Source organism: Lepidochelys kempii, chromosome 11 (genome assembly GCF_965140265.1).
Source record: "Lepidochelys kempii isolate rLepKem1 chromosome 11, rLepKem1.hap2, whole genome shotgun sequence".
NCBI classification, from domain to species: domain Eukaryota; kingdom Metazoa; phylum Chordata; order Testudines; family Cheloniidae; genus Lepidochelys; species Lepidochelys kempii.
Window position 1 is genome coordinate 64,713,297 of NC_133266.1, and position 13,767 is coordinate 64,727,063.

At 41.2% G+C, this 13,767-nt stretch overlaps 1 protein-coding gene across 14 annotated transcripts in view; it reads left to right on the forward strand.

Annotated features, from left to right (window-relative positions):
• Window positions 1–13,767, forward strand: part of UNC80 (unc-80 homolog, NALCN channel complex subunit) — a 188,906-nt gene that overhangs the window by 64,922 nt on the left and 110,217 nt on the right. For 8 of the 14 annotated variants that reach the window (XR_012154378.1, XR_012154377.1, XM_073306691.1 and 5 more), the window contains exons 19-22: window positions 1,957–2,171; window positions 2,781–2,887; window positions 4,386–4,542; window positions 12,686–12,858. Coding sequence is in view for 12 of the 14 variants with exons in the window: in XM_073306691.1 (XP_073162792.1) it covers window positions 1,957–2,171; window positions 2,781–2,887; window positions 4,386–4,542; window positions 12,686–12,858 (652 nt within the window). In the remaining 2 variants the exon portion in view is untranslated. The remainder of the gene's footprint in view (window positions 1–1,956; window positions 2,172–2,780; window positions 2,888–4,385; window positions 4,543–12,685; window positions 12,859–13,767) is intronic. The other 6 variants (XM_073306692.1, XM_073306696.1, XM_073306699.1 and 3 more) reach the window with 3 other exon arrangements.

Here is a 13,767-nt window from a genome sequence, read left to right on the forward strand (position 1 = left end):
TTAGGGCAATGAAAAAAGCATTCAGTTCTTGAAAAGAAACATTTTAATAGAAGAAACAGTAAAAAGAATCACCTCTGTAAAATCAGGATGGTAAATACCTTACAGGGTAATTAGATTCAAAACGTAGAGAATCCCTCTAGGCAAAACCTTAAGTTACAAAAAAGACACACAGACAGGAATATTCATTCTATTCAGCACAGCTATTTTCTCAGACATTTAAAGAAATCATAATCTAACACATATCTAGCTAGATTACTTACTAAATTCTAAAACTCCATTCCTGTTCTGTCCCGGCAAAAGCATCACACAGACAGACACAGACCCTTTGTTTTTGTCCCTCCTCCCAGCTTTTGAAAGTATCTTGTCTCCTCATTGGTCATCTTGGTCAGGTGCCAGCGAGGTTACCTTTAGCTTCTTAACCCTTTACAGGTGAAAGGATTTTTCCTCTGGCCAGGAGGGATTTTAAAGGTGATTACCCTTCCCTTTATATTTATGACGGCATTAAATCCCTGTGTGGATGCTGCTGCTCAGAATTAAAATGACTTTAATTTGGTTTAGCTAAATTCACTTTGGCAGTGATTCAGATTAACTTTCCTGGAAGTTCCACTGTAGACAAGCCCTTAGAAAGCTATATAATTTTTCTTCAGTATTTGTAATATTCCCTATATCAAGTCTAGAGAAGTGTAGGGAATACTGCAAATAATGAGGGAACAATCTAGTTATTTTAAGTCAAAATTAGACAGTGTTTAAGGGTGATTATTGTATTGTGCTGCTCTGTTAAATGTTTCAGGGTCATCCTTTAGTCCAGAAGTTATTCAAACTTTCTGTAGCAAAAGAAGATTTGTTGAAATTAAAGGCTAAACCCTAAACTTATGAAAAAGAGGTTGGCTTTGAGATCTGAATGTTGTAGTTAGTTCTTTTGCCCAGCCTTTGTATGTCTCTCAAATCTGTATTCTCCTGGAGTGGAGATAGATTTGCCAATTAAAATCCAGAATACAGAAAAGAGGAAAGTCCAGAAAGGGTTGTTTATGAATATGAAACTTTCATCTGATGGTGCGATTGTAAAGAGAACAGAAAATTTGAATCTCCTGAGAAAAATTAGGATTAGTCATTCTGCTCACAGTCCTGCCACAGAACTTTGGGGTCACAGGTATGCAGCAGAATATAGTGTCATTATTCTAAAAGATTGCTAAGAATTGTGATTTCATATAGTTACACACAGTATTGAAATGATATTTTGATATACAAACACTTTGTAAGGGACACAGTCTTGAAAAGCATTGGTCCTGTACATTAGTGGTCACTTTGACCAAATAGAGGATGATTCTTTAGCACAGCGGTTCTCAAACTTTAGCAACCCAAAGACCTGCATTATGATTTAAAATTTTTCGCTGACCCCTAAACCCCCTGCTCAGCCCCAGGCCCCGTCCCCACTCCACCCCTTCCCCCAAGGTCCCACCCCCACTCCATCCCTGCCCCTCCTCTTCCCCGCCTCTTTCTGCCCCCTCCCCTGAGTGCGCCCCATCCCAGCTCATCCCCCTCCCTCCCAATACCTCCTGCATGCTGTTGAACAGCTGTTCCATGGCATGCAGTAGGCACTGAGAGGGAGGGGGAGGAGTTGATCAGCGGAGCCAGTGGCCCCAGGCATGACTTGCGGACCCCCTGGAGTACCAGGTCTGCAGATCCAAGTTTGAGAAACGCTGCTTTAGCATAATGACAAAAAACAGAATGACTTTTTAGACTGTAAAGTCTCCAGGGTAAAATGTGTCTTCATTGTGCAATACTGAGAACACTGTCTAGCTTAACAAATTACATCAAGAAGAATAAGTTTAAATTTTTAGAGTAACATATGACAAGGAACAAAGAGAGGTTGGAAGCGGGGAAACTTGTTCAAATGTACTTAGCAGCATACAAACCACAGCGAGGTATTTTTAACCCTGTGTTGTTCTCTCGCAGTGATGAGCAAATGCAAGGGGCAGTTCTGGGACGCAAAGACTTCTGGCGAAAGATGTTCAAGTCGCAAAGTGCAGCAAGTGATACCAGCAGCCAGTCAGAGCAGGACACATCAGAGTGCACCACTGCTCTCTCTGGAACGACCACCGAGAGGCGCTCGCGCTCCCGCTCCCGACGGATCTCACTCCGAAAGAAACTCAAACTCCCCATAGGTAAATGTATGTCCCTTTATATTATATCTATGTACTGCATGTGCAGATAGAATAGATCTGTTCTGTGCGTGTGTTGGATACTGTAGCAAAGACACATAGTGTCTGAGTGCCTTACAATCTTTAATATATTTATTCTCACAGCACCCCTTGTGAGGTAGAGAAGAGCTATTTTCTCCAGTTTACAGATGGGGAAGTGAGACAGAGAGAGACTACGTGACTTGCCCAAGGTCACACAGAAAGTCTATGGCAGACGAGGGAGTTTAACCCAGGGTTCCTAAGTCCTAGACTGGAGCCGTCATCACTGGACCATCCTTTCTTTCTCTCTAAGAGAAGCTTTCCAAGCAGACTTCAATAAGAAAGGAAGAATAAATGTAATTTATCCTTTCTCACTGACCCGTGTTGATTTTCAACTTTTACAGCCCTAAAACTCAGCCTCTTATATTATGAATTCAACTATGATCTTTAATGCATGTAGCATGAACACGCCTCGTCCTTCACCCTTTGCTCATGTCACGGTATGACTGTTTCAGCGCTATAGAGAAATATGCCTGTATTGCTGATGTATTCAGCTTGGAACAATTGCAGAATTGTCCTGACTGGCTTTATCTGCATCAGGGAACTGGCTGAAACGCTCTTCCCTCTCTGGGCTGGCTGACGGGGTGGAAGACCTCCTGGATATCAGCTCTGTAGACCGTCTGTCTTTCATCAGACAAAGTTCCAAGGTAAATGTGTTTTTTCAGATTAGTAGGGAGGATAAAGGGATAGGGTCTGGCTACTTCATAGATCATTTCTAGCTCCCAGAGAAAATACTATGATTAGCATGGATATTGCAGCTGATGGGACCCAGAGACAAAATCCTCGAAGCTGGGGCTTTAGGTAGAGAGCCCACAGCGGTGCAACTCCTCACCTGCAAAGGCTAGGAGGAGTCTGTCTTTCCATATTTGGGAGCATATCTACTGCTCAGCATCCAGCATAATACCTTGGCTGCAGGAGGTCTGCAGGAAGAAGCGGGTGGGGGATAGGGGAAAGAGAAATCCTTCCCCTGGGCCATGGAATTGTAGCACAGCTGCTCCTTGGAAGCTGTTTCAGACAAAAGGCAGGAGTAGTCTCTTTGGTCCTAGCTTTCTCCAACTCCAGCCCTCACAGAAGTGAAAGGCCAGAGAGTCCGTTCAGTGGCGGGTCTGTTACCAACGCTCCTCCCTGCCGTGCGTGCTTCCATGCACAGAGATCCAGTGGAGCTGCACTCGCACACCCCTGTGCAGACCTCCCAAATCCTGTTTCTCCCCAAAGTCCAGCATAACCCCACCATGGGGGAGGCAGCAGAATTTGTCCCTTGAGCATAATGTAAGACAGGTCCTCCCTCAAGGAAAGAGGTTGAAAATGGCAGGTGACTTTTTCCCTTCCCTTGAGAGGAGGGCGGAGCAGAGTGGAGATGGTCCATAACTGGACAGAAATTATTCTCCTTCCATATTTTTCTAAGCAGCTCCCAGTGCTGTAGTATAGGACACACTAGAAATACACTGAAGAGGACCTTTAGAAGCAGTCGGTCTTTGGAAAGATCAGGGAACAGCTGAAACACACAGTTTTGTGAGGATGCATGTGATTTGAAAGGCTAAGAGGCAGTGATGAGGTAATAGAATAAGGATGGCAGTAAAATGATGTTATCATAGCATTGAGGAGGGGGGATGTGTGTCTAAGCAATAACAGAAAAGGAAGAGTGTAATGACTGGTATCTAGCAGCATCTCAAGACTTCCTTCTGGGGAAGTGAAGAAAACTGGGTTAAATATGCTCCATGTTTCATTCTTGTTATAGGCTGTCTAGAGATTTGTCATTGTGCCTTCTTTGGTCTTCCATATGAACAGTGTCACAGGAATGAAGTGTCAGTGTAATTAACATTTCATTTCTCCTGCTAGTTCTTTTCACTCAGAGAGTTATCTGGGTCCTCTGAATATACTTAATGTACTTTACTAGTTGGTCATACTGCTTTTTCCTTACTTGTATGTGTATGAACCCCTGTGAAAGAAGGGGAATGGTTACCTAGCCAAATTACAGAATACTTAATATCCTCAGCTGGTGCATATGGGCACAGTTCCTATTCGGTTGCTATAGTAATGTACCACACTACTGCCTGTCCTTAAGTGCTGCATTGCTATGGCAAAGTTGGTAGAGAAATTATAACACATCAGAACATGAGTCTTGTCTCCTCCTCATTTGTTCAGGTGAAATTCACTAGTGCGGTGAAGCTGTCAGAAGGTGGACCAGGAGGTGGCCTGGAGAATGGGCGAGATGAAGAGGAGAATTTCTTCAAGCGTCTTGGTAAATGGCGCATCTGCCGAAGATACCCATCCAAGCTTCATCACACAGAAGAAAAAGATGGTTAGAAATCAGGGTTTTCTTTTTCTTTCTTTCTTTCTTTTACCCCTTCCCCACTCCTTACTTTTCCATGGTTTTTGCATCCATTCTGTTCTTCTCCAACTTTTCATTCTTAGTAACCATTTTCTTTCTCTTCCTTCTTTCTTTCATTTTGATTTTAAAAAAAAACTCTAACAAATGTGTAGAATGTGAAAATAAAAAAAAAGCAAATATGTCCAAATAAATTAAGCTAATGTAACATTTGGACTTTCAAAAACAAAGTCAAATTAAATCAAATCAACACACCTGAAAAATTTATATTTACTTCAAAACAATGATTCAGTCTAAAAGAGGGTGTGTGAATCTTTCATTCCATCATGTAAAGATGGATGCTCCATCAGTTCTTTTTTCCAATTAGTGACCATATGACAGTTTTAGAACAATTCAGCACCGATGAAATGGAAAACCCTGTACAAACCTTGTTTTAATTATCTCTTTTCTTCTGTGTTTGCATGTCTAATGTCTGCATACCATTCGTTAAAGAGATGCTGTCCCTTTTACTCAACAAAAGAAATAATTATAATAATATTTTATCATAATGCAATTTTTTTTAAAAGCAGTGATGTTTGTTTGAAAAGTGCCTTTATTAAGGGGGTATTATATTTTCAAATATTATACAGCCATCCAAACTCAGCTCAGAAACCTGATCCTTGTTACCAAGGAGACAAACCTTGCATCTTGACATTCTATTATTTTTGTTTTAAAAAAAAACACACAGTTTGATCCTCCACCCCATTGCTTCTGCTATTTTTATAGTATATTACATTCCCTGACATTACATTTTACATGATCTGACATTACACCGTAGCTGTAATATGCTCATTTTGCCATCATATGGCACAGGCTTGCACAGGAGTCACATGGTCGGGGATAGCCATAGCTGTCAGCTACGAGTGCACTTTCCAATGTTAGCTTCACACAGAAAGTGAAGGCTTGATTTTTGATCTCACTAACACCACTGAAGTGTCCCTGACTTACAGGGAGCTACCACGCTCCTAATTTACACCAGTGTAAATAAGATCAGAATCAGGCCCATAGTCTTGTCATCAAAGATGTCACACTTGATATGAATAATATCTATGCATCTCCACTGAAAACCTAAGTCATGTTCAAACAGTCCACATTCTAAGGATGATACACAGTTTCAGTCCATGGACCAGAACTTCAGCTGATGTAAACTGATGTAGCTCCCTTGAGCTGGCATTCCCCCAGCTGAAGTTCCCAGTTACACCAGTGGGTGTCACACATCCAGTAGAAGAGGTGTAAATATCCTGTTTTTACATACATTTCAAAATGTTGGCTGTCAGTGGTAAAGTGGAGTCCCTTTTGATCAGCTATTTCTAGTATATGTTGATTGATTTTCTCATACAGCATGACTTTTATCAACATACCACATGCCTAAGTATTGTCGTGGCTTTTCTTTTCGGAACTAATAGATGCACCCTCATATGAGTTCTCAGGTCATAATATGCATGGCATGTTCCCATGTATTATGGAGGTATATAAATGGGATTGTTTCTGTATGTGCAGTTGCATTAACTGGGTACATACACACTTCAGGCCAGACACAGGCCCCTGCTGCAGCTCCCCTGCAACAGTTCTCCAATACACAAAGGCTTCAGTGCCAGCCCAATATGCAACCTCAGCATTGCACCCTCATGGGAAATACTCTGGCACGCTCAGGCTGGTGTGGTGGCTTCTCTGTCACCCTTATCTTGGGCCCCAGGGTTGGGGGCATGACCAAAGAAAAGAGCCTGGATGAAGAGCTGCTTCATTCAGCTCATCTCTGGCTGCCATAATGGCACAAGGTGGAGGAGCCCTGAGACTACACACTAAATTGTACTTTGGGACTGACCCAGCACCCACAGCCCTAGAATTGGGAGGGGGCATGTAAAGGCGGCTCATGGTTATCTTTGCACCCACTCTTCACAAACTGCACTGTCACTGAAAAAGTCATCCCAGTGGAATCTGGCCCTAAGAGCCTCAGGAACAGTCCTTTTCCCAAAGCTCAGATGCAACTGTACCCATCTGCAAAATAATGTACCGCCCATCGCTTACATTTCATTAGCATCTTTTTGTCTTGTTTGCTTTTATCTATACTTGCAGCTTTTCAACACCTGCCTCTTCCCAGCTATTAACTTCAGATAGGCATGTCTGAGCAAAATATGGCCAAAAAATGTCCAGGAAGAGGCTAAGCCAACATGATGTTCTCCTCATTTATCATAAAATGCAAAGAGCCTTTCTTTATTCTCAGCATGGAGTGACAGCCAGAGAGCTCCTGTTGTTACTCTTTGGCTCTGTTAATTTGATATTGCAAAGTAAGAGCATAAGGCTAGGAGCTAGAGATGTGAATGCAATAAGCTATTCAACATCTATTGCTTTTCACAAATGTCCAGACTGGAAATCTAAGCCTGATCTTGCACATCCAAAATTCCCATTGAATTTAAGTCGCCAACATTTCATGCACAGAATTCAAAGTATGGATGCAAGTCAAAAATAAAGTTTGTTTATTCTGTGTTATGTTACGTGTAACATATCTTATGCATTTGTTCTGCTAGGATGTCTCACTGGTTATTACCTATATGAACTTTGAACTATCTAAAGTATTTCAGCACTTTGTGATTAATATGTTATGTAACTACTTTTATTTTGAAAAATCGGAACATCTCTTTCACCTGCCCAAGAGCAATGTATGTTAATATTTATTTGTCTGTACGTAAGTGGAACTAAGTGGGCCATATCTGGCTTTTAAACACAATGTCTACATTAGAAATGCTTAATAAATGAGGGGGCATGAGAGTTAAGAAAAGGTCTTTATGAAAAAAACCCAAACAGGTAAATCAGCCAGTGATGTTCATGAGTGTAGTTTGTCACCTGTGAGTTTCTCAAAATCAGGGGAGCTTAAAGACTATTTTTTTTAAAATCTCTAGTTTGAAAGGTAAATTGTGAAAGTCAAGGGACCATATCAGAATGGAATTTTTATACACGAGATGTAGCTCAGTAAAATTTGTACATACACGTTTGTGTGTGTGTGTGTAAACATATACATAATTTTTACGTGTGTGTGTGTATTATATAAAATTACCCCAGTCTTGCAAATTACTGTGCATGGGCAGACTTCCTGCAACCATATGCATAACTTACAGCATCAAGGCCTGTGTGGATGTATATAATGTGTGTGTGTAGACACATATATAATAATATTGTATAGTGCACACACACCTTATAGTATATTTTGTGCTTCAGATGTCAATTTCTGAATTAATGATTTCATTTGAACATGTGGTTGAATTATCATAACATTTGTCAGGTCTGAGTTAATCATATTCTGTGCAAGGCCTTTTGGGGCATGAGTGTTAACAAACACCAAAAAAGTAATAGAAAGATCAAAATATATACAGGAATGAAAACTTTCCTTTGCATTCATAATTTCCATTGAGATCAATGGGAATTATATTTTTAAGAGGGGAGAACAAAGGCTTGTTAGACTGGATAGGTGCTATTAAATCATGAAGAACCTGATGGCTGGATGGACCTGGGACAGTGTTTTTTGTCACTGTGCTGTCCTTTCTCCTTTTCAGCATTCTTGATGCTGTGCTGTGACATCATTCTGCTCACACTTTCTCCATGTAGTGCTTCCTTCTGTCTTTGTTTTAAAAATATGACAACTGAGCAAAACTAGGACAGAAAAACAAACATGCATTACAGTGAACAGCAACAAAAAACCTATTAAACCTAGAGTCACTTTGTCAAGTTCTTTACGAGCTGTTGCTTTCATCATCATTTGTCATCTAGGTTATTGGGAGTTCTATATATTTCAAATATATGTATGCATTATACAGTTCATCATTTATTTAAAAGGGCTTTTACCTGTAATCAGAATACAGCTAAACTGGCAAGCAGCAATTCAAGACGGATGTTAATAAATTGGAGAGGGCTCAGAGAAGAGCCGTGAGAATGATTAAAGGATTAGAAAACATGTTATAATGACAGATTCATAGAATATCAAGGTTGGAAGGGACCTCAGGAGGTCATCTAGTCCAACCCCCTGCTCAAAGCAGGACCCATCCCCAACTAAATCATCCCAACCAGGGCTTTGTCAAGCCTGACCTTAAAAACTTCTAAGGAAGGAGATTCCACCACCTCGCTAGGTCACGCATTCCAGTGTTTCACCACGCTCCTAGTGAAAAAGTTTCTCCTAATATCCAACCTAAACCTCCCCCACTGCAACTTGAGACCATTACTCCTTGTTCTGTCATCTGCTACCACTGAGAACAGTCTAGATCCATCCATCCAGGTAAAAAACCCTCTTTTAGGTAGTTGAAAGCAGCTATCAAATCCTCCCTCATTCTTCTCTTCCGCAGACTAAACAATCCCAGTTCCCTCAGCCTCTCCTCATAAGTCATGTGTTCCAGTCCCCTAATAATTTTGGTTGCCCTCCGCTGGACTCTTTCCAATTTTTCCACATCCTTCTTGTAGTGTGGGGCCCAAAACTGGACACAGTACTCCAATATGGAGACCAGCTTGCACTTTGTACAGACAAAGTCGCTTCTGTTCCATGGAAGGATTCAAGGAGCTCTATCTATTTAGTTGAACAAAGAGATGGTTAAGAATTGACTTGATTACAATCTATAAGTACCTACATGGGGAACAAATATTTAATAATGGACTCTTCAGTCTAACAGAGAAAGTATAACATGATCCAATGACTGGAAGTTGACGCTAAACAAAGTCAGACTGGAATAAGATGTACATTTTTAATGGTGAGAGTAATTAACTATTGAAACAACTTATCAAGTGTTGTGGTAGGTTCTCCATCACTGACTGTTTTTTAAATTAAGAGTGGATGTTTTTCTAAAATATGTTCTAGGAATTATTTTGGGGAAGTTCTATGGCCTGTGTTACACAAGAGGTCGCACTATATGATCACAGTGGTCACTTCTAGCCTTAGAGTCTGTGAATATCTTTTATATTTAATACATTTTTCATTCAATGCAAAGTTCATAATATTCTTCAGTTTATACAACATAAAGCAAAAAAAAAATAATAATAATGTGCATAGCACCCACCAGGCCTGCACAGAGAAGAGATCTTGCGTACATCCAGCAAATGGGAATGAAAAATATAGAACTCCCTAAACAGGTGAAGCTCTCTCATTAGGATAGGCAATGATTTCCATTAACTGAGCCAGATCCTCAGCTAGTGTAAATCAAAGTAACACTGTCGAAGCCAATGGAGATATGCCCATTTACAGCAGCTGAGGATCTGCCCCATTGGCTATTGCCATCTTGTCCTTCATTGATGGTGGAGAGGAACCAATTTCTGGATTATTAACAATGAGGACTGATCGTGCTCTCATTGAAGTGACTGATAAAATTCCCATTCACTTCAGTGGGAGCAGGATCCAGCCCAGAACAGTTGGTTAGGTGATCAGGAATATAGAAAGAACCAAAAACAGAATGGTGGCTTGTGGCCCCCCTCTCCTTTTTTTCCTCCTTTCCCCCCCTCCTAATATATCAGAATGAAGCCCATAGTTAAGACCGCAGGCCCAAAAGTCAAGGATGAGATCGTCACCACATCCTGGCCCCTTTATGAAAGGTAAAGAAGGACCCTCAAAAGCCCTGTTTGTGTCGGGGGGGATTTTTCCCTGTGCAGGCCATGAGCTAGTCATAAGATTGTCTCTCCAGAACCTCCTCACAAGCCCCAGAAAAGGGGCAGGGCTGGGGATGGAAGGCACATGATGGGGGCGGGACCACAATATGCAGAACTTTGGAGATTCTGTTCATCATTGCCATCCATACAGAAAACCAGGATGGACACAACAATTGAGACAGGGCCCCAGAGGTGTCTAAATTGTGCTGGTGGCTGTGGCTCAGCCCCAAATTAGGAGGGCACAAAAGTGGCTTAATGCATCCTTAGCTGTGCCCTCCACCAAGGCAGTGAGTTTCTGTGCTGTACTTCTTAGAGGTGCAGCACAGATTCTGACACTGAGAGATTGGTTAGACATGTTTAAGGGCAAACATCATTATTTGTCTGTCTATAGCCCAAACAAGATATTGGCCATTAATTGTATTAGTATTGTATTATTGTATTATCTTGGCCAACAAGATATTGGCCAAGATACAGGCCATTAATTGTATCAGTTGAAATATACCAGGTAGTTAGGAAACAAAGGCATTGGAAGAAAAGGCAGCAATGTCCATTCAACTAATACAAGTGTCCATTTCCTTTTCTGTTTTCATTTGGATGAAATCTGTCCCGGGATAGAAATGTTTTGCTGTTGGGCACTATGTAGCTTAGCTGGATGTAGGACAGCCATGTACTTTCATTCTTACAAGAAGATTTTTTTAAACTTAATTCATCTTTGTTTGCATAATTAGGCTTAATAGTTTGGAAAAGATTTTCCATCTATCTATTCTGGGGTTGTCATTGTACTATATAAGGTAAGTCTTCATGGCAAGGTCCCTTAGTGGACTTGGAGTTTTCTGCTTTTCTCCTCTCCCTAGGTCAAGAATGTCCTTCAAAGCTGGTGCCCTGCCTTTCTCTGTTACATCCATGTTAGAAACAACTAGAGTCCCCAGCCCAAAGTTCTAAGTTGCTTTATTATTGAGCATTCTATAAGATTCCTCAATGATGAGAGGTTCTTCCTTATGCCCATAAATCAAGGAAGTTGGGGTAGTTTTGTGGACAAACCAGGAAAGCCCATGATCTGGAGATTCTTGACTTTGGCTTGATTCTGCATATGCTTCTGCAGAGGGAGGTGGAGAGTTTATACTTTTGATTGTGGTGAATGGTAATCATCTTAGACTTGAAACTACTTTTCAGATTTATCCTCTGAGTCCTGTCTAGTCCTCTGTCTGCTCTACTCAGGTACTCAGTTTTTCTAGCTTTGTTCCCTTAGAGGTGATAGAAGTGCTCGTATAATGTATTATGTAGATCTTCTGTCAAAGCTTTCAGAAGAGCTTTCCTTTGAGAAGGCAAAAATGGCAGCTGAGCCATGTACCATGTTGAGGTCATGTCGGTGAAGAAATCCAATTGATCTCCCTTGTTTTTGCCTTTAGGGGAGTGTCCGGCTGAAACGAAAGCTTTTGGCAACTCCCCAGCGGTGCTTTAGTTAGAATATTTTTAATTTCATTGTGTTTTCCCAACTAATTAATATTTCTTTCGTGTACCTTTCACAAGCCACACCAACTCTGTAACTTGTTAGGCTTTGCCTACTTACTTACCTTCCTCAGGGGAACCTTGGTTCCAGACTGCATTGTGACTAGCTGACGTGTCCCATACAAGTAACATGTTAATGTGTTCAAAGGAGGCTTTATGGGTTTCATTTTCAAAAGTGACTAGTCATTCTGGGTGCCTCCATTTTTAGGTAGACTGCAAATGAGACATCTTAAAGGATTTACAGAAGGTGAGTGCTGAGCAGTTTCTGAAAATCAGGCCTTGACATAAGGTGTCTCAAGGTGGGCTCCCCAAAATAACTAGTCACTTCTGAAGATTTAGGCCTATATAAGTAACAGCTGATCCTTGCCTTGTCCTTTTGGAAGAATTATTACTCATGTTTGTCCTGCTCAAAATATAATATAACCTTTGTTAAATTCATAGGTGAGGATAAATGCATAGTCTTTCTTAGGGAGAAGGAAGATGATAAGCTAAGATAGAGACGGATAAATGGAAATAATCTAAATAAACTGACCAGGAAGTGTGGAGAGGAAGAGAGCCTGAGAGCCTGAACACGCAGAAGACTCGATACTGTATTTACATATTTGAAAAAAGGCCACGGACCAACCATACTCTGATCTAATTTATACTGGAGTAAATCTAAAGCATCTCCATCCACGTCCAGGGAACCATTTTGGACTTACATCAGCATAGCCATGTTCAGAATCAGGCTCACAGTTTTCACAGTCACTGGGTGCCATGGAAATTGTCACACATGCTCAGATCATATATCAAGTTGAGGGAAGGGAACCGGGTCAGGATCATGCACGCCAGGATTCCTGTACAACTTGTTTTTTTTTTCTGTGAGGTATTGTGTCCCCCTTCTCTTCGCTGCTTCTCATCTCCCACCCCCCACCCTGGACCCCCTTTGTACTCTCTACCTCCTCAGGTTGCCACAGTTTTGATGATCACTTGGCCTCCAACCAGGAAGGTGGAAAATCCAAGAATGTAGTGAACCTGGGAGCAATCAGACAAGGCATGAAACGCTTTCAGTTTCTCTTAAACTGCTGTGAGCCAGGCACTATCCCCGATGCCTCCATCCTGGCAGCTGCCCTCGATCTTGTAAGTTATTGAGCAAGCATTCATTAATGCAGTTCTTACCTGCTGAGCAATAATGTACAAACTGGAGTGTATTGAGATGCTACTGTCATTAGTTAATGTCTATAAAGCACTTTTTGAACTGGTAAATCACTATATAAATATGAAGTGTTGTTAATATTAGCTGAAGTTTTAATGTGTGTGACTGCATAAATATGCACAAAAAATGGGTCTCCATTATTATATCAATCCTCTTAATAAGATTATTGCTAACATGAAGTTTTTATGTTCATGCTGCAAATTGCACTAACGGTCAGAAGCTGTCCTTTTGCAAATAGCTTATAACAATACCAAGATACAGGATATAGAATAAAGGACAGGTAACTGCCAGATGTGAGGCTATCATTGCACTGAGGGCTTCTGGTGGTCTCATAAGTAAAGTGAAGCATGGCTGTTAGTCACCAGAGACGCTCAATGGAAAAAACACCAAGGCTCAGCGTTTGGCTGTTTTTAATGTATATACTAATAACTCATGGATCCAAGTCCCAGACAATCCAAGTTGACTGTTCCGTCCTTGCTCCCACTTGTCTTGTCATCTCCTCCACTCCCTCCCTCCGTTGCTGTGCTTGTCCCCTTTCTTCCCTTTGTGCTGCTCGCTCTCTCTTTTCCCAGCCCAGTCTCTGAGGACATCTACAGCTGCTGACTTCCAACACCCTTCTTTTCTCTGTGACTGTTGCTTGATCTGTGTTCATTTGCAGCCTTAGCACCCTCCTCTTCACTACTCTCTAGATTTGCTCAGTGGCTTGTCCACCCAGGCTAGCTTTCTGTCCTGGCAGTGTTGGTTGGGTGAATCTCATCATTCATGGGTTGGATATCACACCTGTGAATTACACATTTTTTTTACATAGGTTGTATTGTTTTTAACACTGTAAA